The sequence below is a fragment of the Rhinatrema bivittatum genome, chromosome 3 (genome assembly GCF_901001135.1).
Source record: "Rhinatrema bivittatum chromosome 3, aRhiBiv1.1, whole genome shotgun sequence".
In the NCBI taxonomy this organism is placed as follows: Eukaryota; Metazoa; Chordata; class Amphibia; order Gymnophiona; family Rhinatrematidae; genus Rhinatrema; species Rhinatrema bivittatum.
The window spans coordinates 379,361,990-379,378,786 of record NC_042617.1 but is presented as its reverse complement, the minus strand read 5'-3'; the positions used below and the strand labels follow the sequence as shown (position 1 = coordinate 379,378,786).

Below are 16,797 nucleotides of genomic sequence, written 5' to 3'. Positions count from 1 at the left end.
CCTGTGATGCCACCAGGTCCTCAATTAAAGCACACTGATGCGCGGGACATATTCCTGTGCCTACAAGACCCCCATCCAATGGTGGTCAGATTCCTCCACGACCAGGCAATCTGGCATCTAGGACCATGCTGTAGATTTCGCAGGCCCCAAGTTCGTTCTTTGCGGATTTAGAATCTATAGAAGTGGGGACAAAACCACCAGTGACGTCTCCACCGACTTCGCCACTGATGACAATCCCTCCCAGACCAACTGACACTGCCAATCTTCTGTCTCCGGCTCTCGTTCCTCCACACAGCCCGGACTCACAGGTCTCATCCGCATCATCTCCGAGTTCCTCTACAGGCATGCCCTCAGATCCCCCAGAGGGATTACCAGAATCATGTTCGCCACCATAGGATCTCTCTTATGCAAAGTTTGTAGAGAAGGTGGGGAATCTACTTAATATAGAAATGGGTAAAATCCCGGATCCACGGTCCGAGGTACTAGGCATGTTAAAAATCTTTGAAATGCCACCGGAACCGACTGCTTTACCGCCCCCATCTAGTTTTGGATGGAGTTCTCCAAAAGATGTGGGAAACCCCTTTCTCAACCCTGGCCGTGTCACGAAAGACTGATTTAAAATTTCGTGTGAGGAATTCCTCCATTTATGAGTCGACCCAACTACCACACAATTCTATCGTAGTGGAATCTGCAATGGCGAAAGCAAAAAGGTTGAAACGTCATGCGAATGCACCTCCTGGTAAGGACCACAGATACTTAGAAACTATTCTAAGATCAAAATCACAGAGCATATAGAAAGACATTGTTTAATGGAACAGAGTCAGTATGGATTTACCCAAGCCAAGTCTTGCCTCACAAATCTTCATTTTTTTTGAAGGGGTTAATAAACATGTGGCTAATGGTGAGACAGTAGAGGTGTATTTGGATTTTCAGAAGGTGTTTGACAAAGTCCCTCATCAGAGACTTCTAAGGAAACTAAAATGTCATGGGATATTAGGAAGTGTCCTTTCGTGGATTACAAACTGGTTATAATGACAGCAAACAGTAGGATTAAATAGTCAATTTTCTCAGTGGAAAAGAGTTAACAGTGGAGTGCCTCGGGGATCTGTACTTGGACCGGTGCTTTTCAATATATTTATAAATGATCTGGAAAGGAATACGATGAATGAGGTTATCAGATTTGCAGATGATACAAAATTATTCAGAGTGGTTAAATCACAAGCAGATTGTCATAAATTGCAGGAGGACCTTGCGAGACTGCAAGATTGGGCATCCAAATAGCAGATGAAATTTAATGTGGATAAGTGCAAGGTGATGCATATAGGGAAAAATAACCCTTGCTGTAGTTCCACGATGTTAGGTTCCATATTAGGAGCTACCACCCAGGATAAAGATCTAGATGCCATAGCAGATAATACATTGAAATTGTTGGCTCAGTGTGCTGCAGCAGTCAAAAAAGGAAAAAATGTTAGGAATTATTAGGAAGGGAATGGTAAATAAAACGGAAAATGTCATAATGCCTCTATATCACCCCATGGTGAAGACTGTACCTTGAGTCCTGTGTTCAGTTCTGGTTGCTGCATCTCAAACAAGATATAGTTGCGATGAAGAAGGTACAGAGAAGGGCGACCAAAATGATGAAGGGAATGGAACAACTCCCCAGGCTAAAGAGGTTGGGGGGGGGGGGGGGCTGTTCAGCTTGGAGAAGAGATGGCTGAGGAGGGATATGATAAAGGTCTTTAAAATCATGAGAGATCTAGAATGGGTAAATGTGAAGCGGTTATTTACTCTGTTGGATAATAGATGGACTAGGGGGCAATCCAGGAAATTATCAAGTAGCACATTTAAAATTAATCTGATTTTTTTTTTCACTCAGCACATGATTAAGCTCTGGAATCTGTTGCCAGAGGATGTGGTTAGTGCAGTTAGTATAGCTGGGTTTAAAAAGGTTTTGGATGATTTCTTGGAGGAGAAGTCCATTACCTGCTATTAATCAACTTGTCTTAGAGAATAACCATTGCTATTTCTGGCATCAGTAGTATGGGATCTACTTAGTGTTTGGGTACTTGTAGCCTGGATTGGCCTCTGTTGGAAACAGGATGCTGGGCTTAATGGACCCTTGGTCTGACCCAGTATGGCAATTTCTTATGTTCTTATGTTCTTAATCCAGAAGAGAAAGAGCTTCATTGTTTGGATCTAAAGTGAGCTTTAAGGTTTTCTGGGGCAGGGTGTGTGTGAAGGTATTGTATCTTTTTTTTTTTTTTCCTTCAAGGCTTTGATCTTCCACCTTGAGGTTTCATTTGCAACTACTCAGGAATTTTCTACTTATTTGATATTCCTTCCAAATCTTACTTGGTACAGTCACACAGTGATAGCCCTTGGCCATGCACCAGGGCTCCCTATGGAACTTTGCAGTCATGGATACTTAAATCTGGCTACTCACTACTGCCACTGTGCAATGCCTGTGACGTTTTCCCCTTGTATGTTTTCAACACCCCAGCCAACTTGGTGAATGGAAGACCTGAGCCAGGAATTAAATCTAAGCCCTCCCTTCATAAATACCCATGAGGGAAATTTGCAAACATTTGAGACCCTCTAAGGAAGTTAAACTGACAGTTATCTGAAATTGCTTAGATCTCAAAAAAACTCCAGAGAGTTCATTAGAGACTAGATTGCTTCATAGGAATGTTTATTGTGGCAGGTAAAGCTCACAACAGTTTATTACATTAGTCCTTGTTTAGCATAGTAAAATCATTCTTTATCTAAATGCCTTAAAACACCCCATACCAACTTACTTCAGTAAAATGCAAACTGAGATTATTGTAATTGAAATTTCCAGCATAGAAGAGAATAACTAGCTTGGTCTTATGTAGGTTGTGCATGAGCATAGAGGTTTTCAAACTGCTTTTCTCTCTCTGAAGTTGTTTGTCTGTTCCCCAGATTAGCACAGTTGTTTGTCTGTGCTAATCTCAGGGGATGTTATTACATAGGGAGTCAAACTACACCCACGGCTTAGGCTACAGACATATTTACGACATGCGCATAGTCCAGATATGGCAGAAACGGTAGGAACTTGGCATGCAGGGGTGCAAGCAAACGTGCACGAGTAGACCCAATAAGTTGCAGGCAGGAATTTTAGTCCTTTGTCTTCAGCCACTTTTAAAGTTTCACTGGGCCTTTCAGGTTCTTCATGCAAATGCATAGTTTCTAAAAGTAGACAAGGGAGTACATATTCAAAAGCCATTTAGATGGATAACGGGACAGTTTACATCTAAATGGTTTAGCTGCATTTTAAAAATGCTTACCTGGCTAAATTCTAGCCAGATAATACATTTTTCGTCTAGAATTTAGCTGGGTAAGTCAGGGGCATACCTGGGACAGGAGGAGCTGAGTTAGCCGGTATAACCGGCTATCTCCAATATTTGGAGTTAGCCAGGTAACTTAACCGGCTAACTTTAAATGTGCCATAGGGCAGGTCTAAAGTTAGCCAGATATCACATATCCGGCTAACTGTAACTTATCTGTGAGTATTCAGTGGCGTGGCTGTGCCGCTGAATATCCCGGTTAAGTTAGCCAGATATGGGTATCCGGCTAACTTAACTAGCCATGTAGCGGCTGAATATTTACCCCAATGTGATTGGATATAGCACAGTCCAATGGTATAGGATTGATGGGCTTCAGTAGCTGCTGCCTTTTAGCAGGCATTTTCATACAGATGATGATATTTAGGGACATACCTGTTTAATTGAAATGGGCCTCTTAATTAGATACACTTGTAGCCTGATAAGTTTTGTATGGCTGTGCTAGCTAATTATAGCTGTGAAGAAGAATTTATTTATTTATTTATTTATTTATTTATTTAAGGTCTCTTTTATACCGACATCCGTTGACACATCGCATCGGTTTACAAAAAACAAAAACATTTGGGCAGAGCCCTTACATATAACAGCGGAACAAGATTAACTTTTGGGCGGGGCCCTTACATATAACCAATAGAGTACATTAAACAGGGGGGTGAAAACTAGCTATAAATATAACTCAATATGAGTAAACCAACTATATACACAGATAGGAGAGTTCAAAGTACAAAAAACAGCAGGCAAATTCTTAGTCTTAAATCGGAGGCATTCATAGTCATAGCTCGAAGAGTATATATTATAGAGGAATTCACTAATGGGGGAAATTCTAAGTGGTAGGGGGGGATATGGAGTAGGCTTGCTGGAAAAGCCAGGTTTTCAGTTTTTTTTTGAATTTGGGTGTATGTGTCTCTAGGCGTATATCATGGGGTAGGGAGTTCCATAAGGTGGGGCCTGCGAGGGAGAAAGCTCTGCTAATAGTAGAGGATAGTTTGAAAGTTTTGATGGGTTGGGCACGAAGGGTTCCTTGAAGGGCTGTGCGGGTGGGTCTGTTGGAGGTGCGGGGGAGGAGGGGGGGGGTTGATCCAGTTGAGGTTGGAGTTTAACAGACTTTTATGAATGATGGAGAGTGCTTTATAAAGAATTCGTGATTTTATTGGGAGCCAATGTAGTTCTATGAGTGTGGGGGCAATATGGTCTCTTTTTCTTGTGTTTGACAGAATCCTAGCGGCGGCGTTTTGCAAAAGTTGCAAAGGCTTGGTATGTATTGCAGGGATGCCGAGGAAGAGAGCGTTACAATAGTCTATTTTAGACAAGATGATAGACTGGAGAACTGTGCGGAAGTCGGAGAAATGAAGCAGGGGTCTGAGTTTTTTTATCGTTTGGAGCTTAAAGTAGCATTCCTTTAGGATGGATTTAATGAATGGTTTAAAGGTGAGATGATTGTCAATAAGGACACCTAGGTTGCGAGTGTGCGGGGGGAAAGTGGTAGATGAGTATGCAAAAGGAATGTCTGGGAGCGGATGCCTGTTAGATATGATTAATAGTTCAGTTTTGTTGGGATTTAGAGCTAGCTGCATGTCATTGAGAAGTTGGTTGATAGAGGAGAGACAGGATTCCCAGTTCTGTAGCGCAGTTTGTAGAGAGTCAGAGAATGGGAAAATGAGTTGCACATCGTCAGCATATATGAAATGCTTGATGTGAAGGTTAGTGAGAAGCGTGGTAAGGGGAAGCATGTATATATTAAAGAGGGTAGAAGAGAGAGAGGATCCTTGGGGCACACCTTGAGGGAGACTGATGGGGTCAGATTCATTGTTGTCCACTAAAACAGTAAAGAAGCGATTTTGGAGGTACGATTGAATCCAGGTGAGGGCATTGCCAGTGATCCCGATACTCTTCAAGTTTATTCAGCAAGAGCATATTTTAATCTTGGTGCGGTTTTGTAGCGTCCATCTTATGTTGCTCAGATTCTGTATGATATGGTTCAGATTGTACACAGCTCTTTTCAGGATGACTAGGCTAGTCCCTACAACCCAGTCTATGTGAGTTTCTCTCATGCATATTCATTATAGTTAACCTGAAAACAGGACAGCTTTGGGAAGTCCTGATATAGGAAATAGTATGGTTATGCCAGTGGTTCTCAACTCATTCTCAGGAAAAATCCAGTTGTCAGGTTTTCAGGAAATCTGCAATGAATATGCAGAAGGTAGATTTGTATGCAGCTCTATCTTGTGCATATCCATTGTGGATAACCTGACTGGCTGTGCATGTTCCCTGCATTGGTTTGAGAACCACTCCTCTAAGCTAGTATGATAATTTTCAGAAATTTGAAGGTAGGAATTGTACCTTCACTAATTTGTATGTTTTGATTGTATTGTAGAAGTAAAAGACTGGAGGGAAGTTCAAACATGGTATTTGAAGATGTCAAAACTGGCCTTGGCTATAGCAATTATCCGCACTAAACCAGAAAATAAAAGCAGCAAGGAGTATGCAGAATATCTATCCAGAATTATTTTGGACCGGGAATTGAGCTGGAAAGCAAAAGCAGAAAGACTAGAAGCTGAGGTTCTTCAATTGCGCCAGGAATTTCTTTTGAGCAAGATATCATTGGGATATTGTCCTGTAAATGGTAAGAGTATGTATCGTAATATTAACAAGAGGTGACCTTTCCAGAGTATTCTAACTTCTACTTGCCATTTTTTATGTGAAATTAATATTCTCCATTGACAAGTAGGGCTTCATTAGCCATGACACGTGGGGGTGACATCATCTGATGTTGCCGAATAGACCCTTCTTTTTTAGCTCATAGAGCTTTTGCTATACTGAGTATATGCAAGAATTCCCATGTGGGCATTTCCCCGTGAGTCCCTCAATCTTCTTTTTTTTTTTTTTTTATGTACGAGCATCAGTACATACATATACCCTAACTCTCTCTTCTCTGTTTTCTTGATTGATATCTTTTGATATATTCATTCTTTTCAAATTTTTCAGTTAGCATGTTGCCTCGTTGTCTTGGCAGCCCTCCAAACAAACTTTTTCTTCACAGGATATCCACTACCAAGAAGCCTACCTTTAGTGGCTTCAAAGACTATATATGTGGTGGCAAAACGTAACATTGCCTAGGTCAAACCATAATCAGGCAAATTGCTACCGCTGTAGCCCAGTGTCCCCGTGCTCCCAGAAGTCCAGGCCCTGGAATATGGAGGAACTGTGTAAGTCTTTGAAGAGCTGCAGCCAGTCATCCTCCCAGAGTGGAATTTCATCATTATCCTCGGATATCAAATTGAGCAGGAGCTCCTTGAGAAAGTCTGCCCCTTTTGCTGGAGAAGGCCAAGTCTTTGGGGTTGAGCAAACAAAAGTAGTCACAAAGCTAGGGCCCTAGTTTAAAAAAAAATAAATCTGTATATCAGCACCGTCGATAAAGCCAACATGCTATTCACCGGTGCATAAAACCTTATGCTTTGGGCAGAGCTACTGTGTCGTCAGTGCATCAGGCCATGGTGCTTCAAATGTAGCTCTTTACCAAATCATTAGTTCCTTCCATACATTTAGGAACATTTTCAGAGGCAGGAGGAGATATGCTTCACTTACCTCTACCAATTTCTATAACAGTGTCCCCATTGAAGTTATTGGAGCAAGGTCTATGCTTGGAGATGTCAGATCCCATTTGCTCCATGGAGTCCTTATTCATTAACAAGCCCTCAGGGCAAATTTTACAGAGTCCAAAGGATGTACAAGAAGATTCAATCGCAGTTTCTGAAAAGGTTGTTTCACCTCTTAATATTCTGCTAGCGGGCATATCAGCCCTCAGACCAAGTACTGATTAACAAGTACTGATTAACCCTGTTACCCCCCCATCGGAGACATATTTCACCTCATAGTCAGTAGCTGCTGCCACAGCAGGCATATCATCCATGTCCGTGCTAGTATGGACACCACCGATAGGATCTGGCTGAAGAGTTCCCTAGACCAGCTCCTCCACCAACATCAGCTGTAGATCACATGGTGGACCTCCTCCTGTCTGGCCCTTGGACCTCTTCATATGTGTCAACTTTGCCTTGTTAGCCATCCTGAAGTCCCACAGTGATGATTGAGCTGATCTACAGTTCTGGTTTTCACTGAAAGGCTGCCAACATCTTTGGGGTGCCTTCCCAAATTTTCTTGCTCTGCAAGAATGTCTTTTTCTCTAAAACACACACTATACTTCTCGCAAATCCGCTGCATAAGAAGGACCTTTTCTTCCTTTGAGAAGCACACATCACATAGGCACCCCTTCTCCTGCTATTGGCTGCTGATCCATGCCTGATCATTACTCTTACATTGCTAATGTGGGTCCCTATCTTCTTGAGAATTACCCCCCCCCCCCTCCCTGCTCTGACACCTCTGCCCACCTTCTTTTCTTCCTCCATCTAGCTGCCCCCTCAGCCTGCTTCTCTCTCTGTTCACATTCCAGATCTCTCCAGCCCTCGCTTCTTGTCTACTGCTCCTCCTCTTCTCCTGCTCACACATGCCACTCTGCTCCTGCCCCACCTCCCCTCCCAACTACTCTCCACTGACTCATGCACGACATTCCTATCCTTTTTTACTACTTACCCGTTTCCTCACTTGCATCCCCTCTCTCACGTATCATTCTCTCCAAAGGCTTGAACACCTACTCTGCTATTTAGGAACTTAAAACACAAATTAGCCTGCTATTGGACACGCATTTTCCCTTACCCCTTGTTCAGTAAGGGGAGGAAAACTCGCGTCCAACCCGCAGCACCTAATAGCGCCCTCAACATGCAAATGCATGTTGATGGCCCTATTTGGTATGTGCGTGGGATACAGAAAGTAAAATGTGCAGCCAAGTTGCAGATTTTATTTTCATTTCTTCTTTCATTTTCATTATTTTAATTTCTTTCGGCGCCGGGAAAGTGCACAGAAAAGCAGTAAAAACTGCTTTTCTGTGCACCCTCCGACTTAATATCATAGCTTCCATAGCGCCTCCTTTTAGTCCGGAGCGACGGCTGTCAGCGGGTTTGACAGCCGACGCTCAATTTTGCTGGCGTCGGTTCTCGAGCCCGCTGACAGCCATGGGCTCGGAAACCGGACGCCGGCAAAATTGAGCGTCCGGTTTTCGGCCCAACAGCCACAGGCCGAATTCAAATTTATTTATTTTTTTTTTTTTTTTCTTTTTTTACTCTTCGGGACCTCCGACTTAATATCGCCATGATATTAAGTCGGAGGGTGCACAGAAAAGCAGTTTTTACTGCTTTTCTGTGCACTTTCCCGGTGCCGGAAGAAATTAGCGCCTACCTTTGGGTCGGCGCTAATTTCTGAAAGTAAAATGTGCGGCTTGGCTGCACATTTTACTTTCTGTATCTCGCGCACATACCTAATAGGGCCATCAACATGCATTTGCATGTTGAGGGCGCTATTAGGTGCCGCGGGTTGGACGCGCCTTTTCCTTCCCTTACTGAATAAGGGGTAAGGAAAAACGCACGTCCAATAGCAGGCTAACAGTGCGCTCCAAAATGGAGCGCACTGTACTGGCCTGTTAGAGATCTTTTTTGTTTTGTCAGTCTGGATTCAGTACCATGTTAGTCTCCTTCCAAGTAGGAGTCTCCCTTCTGCAAAAGAAGATAATATTAGGAAGAATTCAGATAAGAATCTGGACTGATTATCAGTGGGCAGCAATAAAGTAAACATAAAACCAATTAACAAAAAAACATCCCAAGGATCAAAAAGCACATACATTACTAAAATTATTGATGTTAAACAGAGACTTCAAAAATTATACCAGAATAGCCGAGACACTTCAGGGAAACACTGTCATCATAGGTCTCTGCTTGGATTTTTTATAATGTACATAAAAACCTTTTACTAAAGTTTTCTTTCAAATTCAAAATAGCTTGTTTTCTTTCCTTTTAAATAACCCACCTTACAGGAAACCATTTTATACTAGGTGTTCTTTAGACCATATACCTCTTACAGATCTCCGCCTTACCAACCAAGATCACAATCAAATACCACCCCAGCTCGAGGACAAAATCGATCTCAGACAACACCAAAGCAACCCCAACCGGCTGTTCCAAAACCACAGCAGTCTTTTTGAGTCAGATCAGGCCACAGCAACAATTACCAGTGGGAGGTCTCTCATTTTATCAAGAATGGAGCCAAATCACATCAGACCGCTGGGTACTCAGTATAATAGAGAAAGGGTATCAACTAAAATTCAGTTCAATACCAGAATTACCACACTTAGTCCCACCTTCACGGAAAGAAGAGAAAGTTCCACTTCTTTAGGAGATACAATTACATCTTCACCAAAACACGATTCAAGAGCTGCCTTGTTACCAATATCATCGAGGGTTTTACTCCCAATACTTCCTCATTCCCAAGAAGTGTGGGGGCTTACATCCGATTCTAGACCTCAGACCTCTAAACAGATAACTTCAGAGAGTAAAAACTGCTTTTCTGTGCACCCTCCGACTTAATATCATGGTGATATTAATATCATGGCGATATTAAGTCGGAGGTCCTGAAGAGTAAAGAAAAAAATTTTTTTAAATGGGCCGGTGGCTGTCGGGCCAAAACCGGACGCTCAATTTTGCCGGCATCCAGTTTCCGAGCCCGTGGCTGTCAACGGGCTCGAGAACCGCCGCCGGCAAAATTGAGCATCTGCTGTCAAACCCGCTGACAGCCGCCGCTCCGGGTCAAAAGGAGGTGCTAGGGACGCACTTTTGCCTGTTTCTACCGCACCACCTAATTTAAATACAGAATCGCGCGCATAGACGAGTGGCCTGTGCGCGTACCGGGAGAGCTGGCGTTCCCTGTACGTACCTGGATCAGTCCAGACAGTGGGTTATATCCCCCGACCAGCAGATGGAGTCAGAACAGAGTTTGAGAGCGTCAGCATATAGAGTAGTGCACCCTCTGCTAGAGCTCAGTATTCTTCTGACTCCAGCAGATGTGAGTGGGGGGATCCACTAGCTCCCCCATATTGACAGGGTTTCTTCATTTTTGGTTATTTCTTTATTTTTCTCCACAGTATTTCCCTGTCTTATGTTTCTCTTCATTTTGGATCCTTAAAATTAAAAAAAAAAAAAAAAAAAAGACTTTTCAATTTTTGAGGAGGCGTGTGTCTGTGGCTCTGCTATTCTGTACTCCTTTCCTCTTCCGTTGGGGTAAGTGGAAGTTTTTTGAGTTTCTTTCTCCACAGGTTTGCTTCTTTTTGGTGGTGCCCCGTGGATGCCGGTGGTTCCAGCCGCTCCATGCGTCGTTTGTGGGTCCCGCGGTTCGCAAGCTCCGCCCGCGGGTGTGTGCTCAACTGAAACGGGAGTTTTCCCCCGCAGTTCCTGGACCCCTTCGGCGGGTTGTTAGGGCCATTCCAGGCCCCCCCGCGGCACTAGCTCGTTTTTGGGCCCCCCCCCCCCCCCCCCGAGGCTTTTTTCCCGGTGCTAACATGCCGCGGTCCTCGAGGTGTGAGGCCTGCGGCGAACCGGGGAATCAATTTCTGAGGGAGGGGCTTTGTGAGCGGTGCTTCCCCGACAGGGAAGGCACCCTGCAGTCCTCCGGTGCGATTTCGGAACTGCCGCCTCCTCAGCCCGGGCCGGCCACGACGCCACCTTTGGCGGGAACGGCGGCCATTTTAGGGGGACAGCGTGAGACGGACTCGCTCCCAGATGCAGACAGGATTGGTTGCACTGGCTCTCAACAGGCTTTGCCCCCGGCGGGGGGTTTGCCCGACCGGGGCTCCCAGGACGGTCCCCCCCCAGGGATTCCAATCAGCTCCCCGTTTTTCTCACCTGATTTTATTCTGGCAATGCACATGGCTTATTTGCAGGGTATGGGAGCGCAGGCAGCAAGCTCTCACTCTCATTTCTCTCGTACACCAGCTACAGTCTCAACACCATTCGACGGCACGAAACTTCCTTATCCTGCTGGGACACATGGCGTCCTCGGTACAGGTTACCCCAATGGCCCTCTTGGCCATGAGAGTCATGCAGTGGACTCTAAGGTCAGAATGGACTCAATCCGTTCAACCACTATCGACCATTGTCCACATCACTGACCTACTTCGTCAGTCTCTGGCTTGGTGGAAAAATCAGATCAATCTCCTCCAAGGCCTACCCTTCCAAGCTCCAGATCCTCAAATAACTCTTACCACCGATGCTTCCAACCTCGGCTGGAGAGCACATGTCGCCAATTTGCAAACCCAAGGAGCTTAGTCTCCAGAGGAAGCTAAACACCAAATCAATTTCCTGGAGCTACGAGCAATCGGATATGCTCTCAGGGTGTTTCGAGACTGCCTGTCCAATCAGGTCATTCTGATTCAGACGGACAACCAGGTGGCCATGTGGTACATCAACAAGAAGGGAGGAACAGGCTCCTACCTACTGTGTCAGGAAGCGGCACAGATATGGGCGGAGGCCCTTTCCCACTCGATGTACCTCACGGCCACCTACCTGCCGGGAGTGGACAATGTGTTGGCAGACAAGCTGAGTCGCACCTTTCAGCCACATGAGTGGTCTCTCAACCCCACAGTAGCGGACTCCATATTCCAGCGTTGGGGTTACCCTCATATAGACCTCTTTGTGTCCCCTCAAAACCGCAAAGTAGAGAACTTTTGCTCCCTCACTCGCAGCCAACACTCACTACCAAGAGACGCGTTCTCCCTCTCGTGGGCCACCGGTCTCCTATATGCGTTCCCTCCACTTCCACTTCTCTCGAAGACTCTCGTGAAGCTAGGTCGGGACAAGGGAACCCTGATCCTGATAGCCCCTCACTGGCTATGCCAAGTGTGGTTTCCGATCCTTCAGGACCTCTCTATTCGAAGGCACATTCCCTTGGGAAAGGACCCGCTTCTGATCACTCAGAACGACGGGTGCCAACGCCACCCCAATCTTCAGGCCTTGTCCCTGACTGCCTGGATGTTGAAAGGTTAATTCTTCAGCCACTCAACTTTTCGAAGCCAGTTTCCCGTGCTCTAGCTTTCCACCACGAGGTTTCTAGACTATCTCTGGCACTTGTCAGAATCAGGTCTAAAAACTTCCTCCATCAGAATGCATGTCAGTGCAGTGGCTGCCTTCCATAGAGGTGTTGGGGATGTGCCTATTTCGGTACAACCCCTTGTAACATGTTTTCTGAAGGGCTTGCTCCACCTCAAACCTCCACTGCGCCCTCCGGCCCCTTCTTGGGATCTCAGTCTGGTTTTGGGTCGGCTCATGAAACCACCATTCGAGCCTCTCCAATGCTGTGATCTTCGCTGTCTCACATGGAAAGTGATTTTTCTTCTGGCAATCACATCCGCCCGCAGAGTTAGTGAGTTACAGGCCCTACATAAGAACATAAGAAATTGCCATGCTGGGTCAGACCCAAGGGTCCATCATGCCCAGCATCCTGTTTCCAACAGAGGCCAAAACCAGGCCACAAGAACCTGGCAATTACCCAAACACTAAGAAGAACCCATTCTACTAGTGCAATTAATAGCAGTGGCTATTCCCTAAGTATAATTGATTAATAGCCATTAATGGACTTCTCCTCCAAGAACTTATCCAAACCTTTTTTGAACCCAGCTACACTAACTGCACTAACCACCTCCTCTGGCAACAAATTCCAGAGCTTTATTGTGCGTTGAGTGAAAGAATTTTCTCCGATTAGTCTTAAATGTGCTACTTGCTAACTTCATGGAATGCCCCCTAGTCCTTCTATTATTCGAAAGTATAAATAACAGAGTCACATCTACTCGTTCAAGACCTCTCATGATCTTAAAGTCCTCTATCATATCCCCCCTCAGCCGTCTCTTCTCCAAGCAGAACAGCCCTAACATCTTCAGCCTTTCCTCATAGGGGAGCTGTTCCATCCCCTTTATTATTTTGGTTGCCTTTCTTTGTACCTTCTCCACCGCAACTATATCTTTTTTGAGATGCGGGGACCAGAATTGTACACAGTATTCAAGGTGCGGTCTCATCATGGAGCGATACAGAGGCATTATGACACTTTCCGTTCTATTAACCATTTTCTTCCTAATAATTCCGAACATTCTATTTGCTTTTTTGACTGCTGCAGCACACTGAGCCAATGATTTTAAAGTATTATCTACTATGATGCCTAGATCTTTTTCCTGGGTGGTAGCTCCTAATGTGGAACCTAACATCGTGTAACTACAGCAAGGGTTATTTTTCCCTATATGCAACACCTTGCACTAGTTACCCTAGTTACCTATCCGCCTTACACAAAACTTCTGCATGACCGGGTAGTACTCCGCACTCACCCTAAGTTTTTACCTAAGATGGTATCTGAGTTTCATATCAATCAATCCATTATTTATTTATTTATTTATTTTTAGATTTTTATATACCGGTGTTCCTATATGAAAAAAAGATCACATCGGTTTACATTGAAACAGAACATGAAAATTGCCAAAAGGCATTACATAGAACAAGGTTATGAAACTTGGAACAGTGTACATAAGTTCAAAATTTAACAATAACGTTGTAACATTGATGACCAAAAGATAAAGGAGAAAAAAAAAAAAAAAAAGACTTAAACAATTAAGTTGACAGGTCTTATTGAGCATAAAAATTATAACGTATAAGTGAGAAAGTCTCAAGTGTCCTGCAGCAAGAGATTAGATACCGAAGTAGGTAGTGGTATGGAAAATGGGGGTTTGTGAAGAAGATATGTTCTTGCTGGTTGGAGGGGAAAAAATGATGATCATGGTCCTGGAAAAGCTTGGCTAAAGAGCCAGGTTTTAAGTTTTTTTTTGAATGAAGAGTGGCAGAACTCAAGCCGAATGTCTGGTGGGAGCGCATTCCATTGAATGGGGCCTGCTGTAGATATGGCACGTTTATGATGCGAGGATTTTGTTGAAGGTACATAGAGTGTGCCTTTATATGCTCCTCTGATGGGTCTAGAGGAGGAGTGAGGGCGTAGTTGGTTACATAATTGAAGAGGAGAGATATTGTGAATGGATTTATGAATTACGGTGAGTACTTTATATAGGATCCTTTGCTTTATAGGCAGCCAGTGGAGGAGCTTGAGAATGGGGGTGATGTGATCTCTTTTATTCATATTGGTAAGGATTCTGGCTGCAGAGTTCTGTAGCATTTGGAGGGGTTTGATGGATGAATATGGAAGGCCAAAGAGAAGCGAATTGCAATAGTCGACTTTTGATAGAATAATGGCTTGTAGGACCATCCGAAAATCGTTGAAATAAAGAAGAGGCTTCAATTTTTTTAAGACTTGTAACTTATAAAAACAGTCTTTGGTGGTTGTGCTTATGAATTTTTTAAAATTGAGCTGATTGTCTAGCATGATACCTAGATCTCGAACATGTGGTGAGTGATTTAATATGGGAGTGGATGAGTTGAGTAGGTCAGCTGGGTTTAGAAGTTTGATGTTGATGTCTTGATTGATGATTAGGATCTCAGTTTTGTTGTTGTTAAGAATGAGGCAAAGGCTGGAGAGAAGATGATTGATCTGTTGCAAACAATTGTTCCAGTGAGCCAAGGTTTTTTGTAAGGATTCTGAGATTGGGATGAGTATCTGGATGTCATCCGCGTAGAGATAGTGAGTTAGGTTTAGTTTAGTAAGTAGATGACATAGAGGTAAGAGGTAAATGTTGAAGAGGGTAGGGGAAAGGGAGGAACCCTGAGGGACCCCCCGGTTGGAAGGGATCGGTTGTGATTCTTTGTTGTTAATCTTTACTTTGAATTGTCTATTTGCTAGGAAGGATTTGAACCAGCTGAAGACTGTTCCTTTAATGCCTATATCTGCCAGACATTTTAATAGAGATGAATGGTTGACAGTGTCAAAGGCTGCAGAGAGATCTAGTAGTATCAAAAGATGTGGTTGTTTTTTGTCCATATTAGATAGAATAGAATCGGTAAGAGAGATAAGGAGAGATTCAGTGCTTAACGATTTCCGAAAGCCATACTGGGAAGATACAAGAATGTTGTTTTCTTCCAAATATTCAGATAGTTGTTTATTGACTATCTTTTCCATAATTTTGGCGATCAATGGCAGATTAGCTATTGGGCGGAAGTTAGCTGGATCTGTGGTTGGAAGGTTAGGTTTTTTAAGTAGAGGTTTGAGAATGGCTAATTTAAGTTGGTCAGGAACTAGACCCTGGGAGAGAGAGCAGTTAATGATGTCTGCAATTGGTTTTGATATGGAGTTTCTTATTGCGATGAGAAGGTTAGTAGGAATTGTGTCTAAGGGATGAGATGACGGTTTCATTTTTTTAAGTATGTTTTCTATCTCAAGTGCTGAAGTGGTCTCGAAAGTTTCCAGCGTTGTATTTAGTTGAGGTGAGGTAATGTGAGGGAAAGGGGGATATGAAAAAGATGATGAGAAAGAGATAGTCAGTTTGTCAATTTTATCCTTAAAGTATTCTGCTAGTTCTGATGCTTTGTTGAGTGCTTGATCATCAGGAATGGTAGGAGGTGATGGTTTAGTGAGAGCTGAAACGTAGGAGAAAAGTGCTTTTGAATCAAATATGAAATGATGTATTTTTTTTGAGAAAAAATCTCTCTTTGTTCTCAGTATGGTGATCCTATAAGCATTGAGGGAGGTTTTATAAATAGCTAATGTTGTGGGGGATGGGTTTCTCCTCCAAGTGTGTTCTTTATTTCTTAGCTCTTGTTTAAGCAGCTTCAGTTCTGGGGTGAACCAGGGTTTCCTGTTGTCTGGCGAAGGTTGTACTACTTTTGTGATGGAAGGGCAGGTAATGTCTGCGATCTTTTTGGTGATGTTGCACCATGAGGTGGTGGCTGTAGATGCGTTGGAGAGATCGAGATGTGATAATTCATTAGTGAACTGATTGATGAGAAGGTCTGTAGAACAAGGTTTCCTGAATTGAATAGTGTTTTTTGGGAACGAAAGTGGAGGATGTTGTGAAAGCTTGAAGGTCGTGTTGATGATTTGATGGTCCGACCAAGGGACAGGTGAACATGTGATTGTATTTGTGTTTGAGATGCACTGATTAATGAAAATAAGGTCTAAAGTGTGACCTGCTTTGTGGGTAGGGGCTTTTATAATTTGTGTGAAGCCCATGTAGTTGAGAGCCGAGAGTAGGGTAACACAATTTGGGGATTGTGGTGAAGCATCGACATGTAAGTTGAAATCACCCAGTAAGATGGCAGGTTTGTCTGGGTTGAAGTATTTGGCAGAGAGTTCAATGACTGGTGAAGGGTCAGAATCTAAAGATCCTGGTGGAGCGTAGATTAGGCCAATTTGTAAATGATCAGATTTAAAGAAAGAGAGCTCTAATTTTGATGTGGTATATGAATGTTGTAAAGATATTCTTAGACCTTTCTTGGCTGCGAGAAGCAGACCTCCTCCCTTTCTTTTGGTTCTAGGTATGGAGAAAAAATCATAAAGCTGAGTTGGTAGTTGATTTAACAGAGCTAAATCTGAAGGTTTAAACCACGTTTCTGTGATTGCACAGATATCTGGG

The 16,797-nt window shown here is 43.7% G+C and overlaps 1 protein-coding gene across 1 annotated transcript in view; it reads left to right on the top strand.

Annotated features, from left to right (window-relative positions):
* The window catches only part of MEI4 (meiotic double-stranded break formation protein 4), a 165,597-nt gene that overhangs the window by 16,387 nt on the left and 132,413 nt on the right, over nt 1-16,797 (top strand). Inside the window, exon 2 of the mRNA XM_029595578.1 lies at nt 5,737-5,985. Coding sequence (XP_029451438.1) covers nt 5,737-5,985 — 249 coding nt within the window. The remainder of the gene's footprint in view (nt 1-5,736; nt 5,986-16,797) is intronic.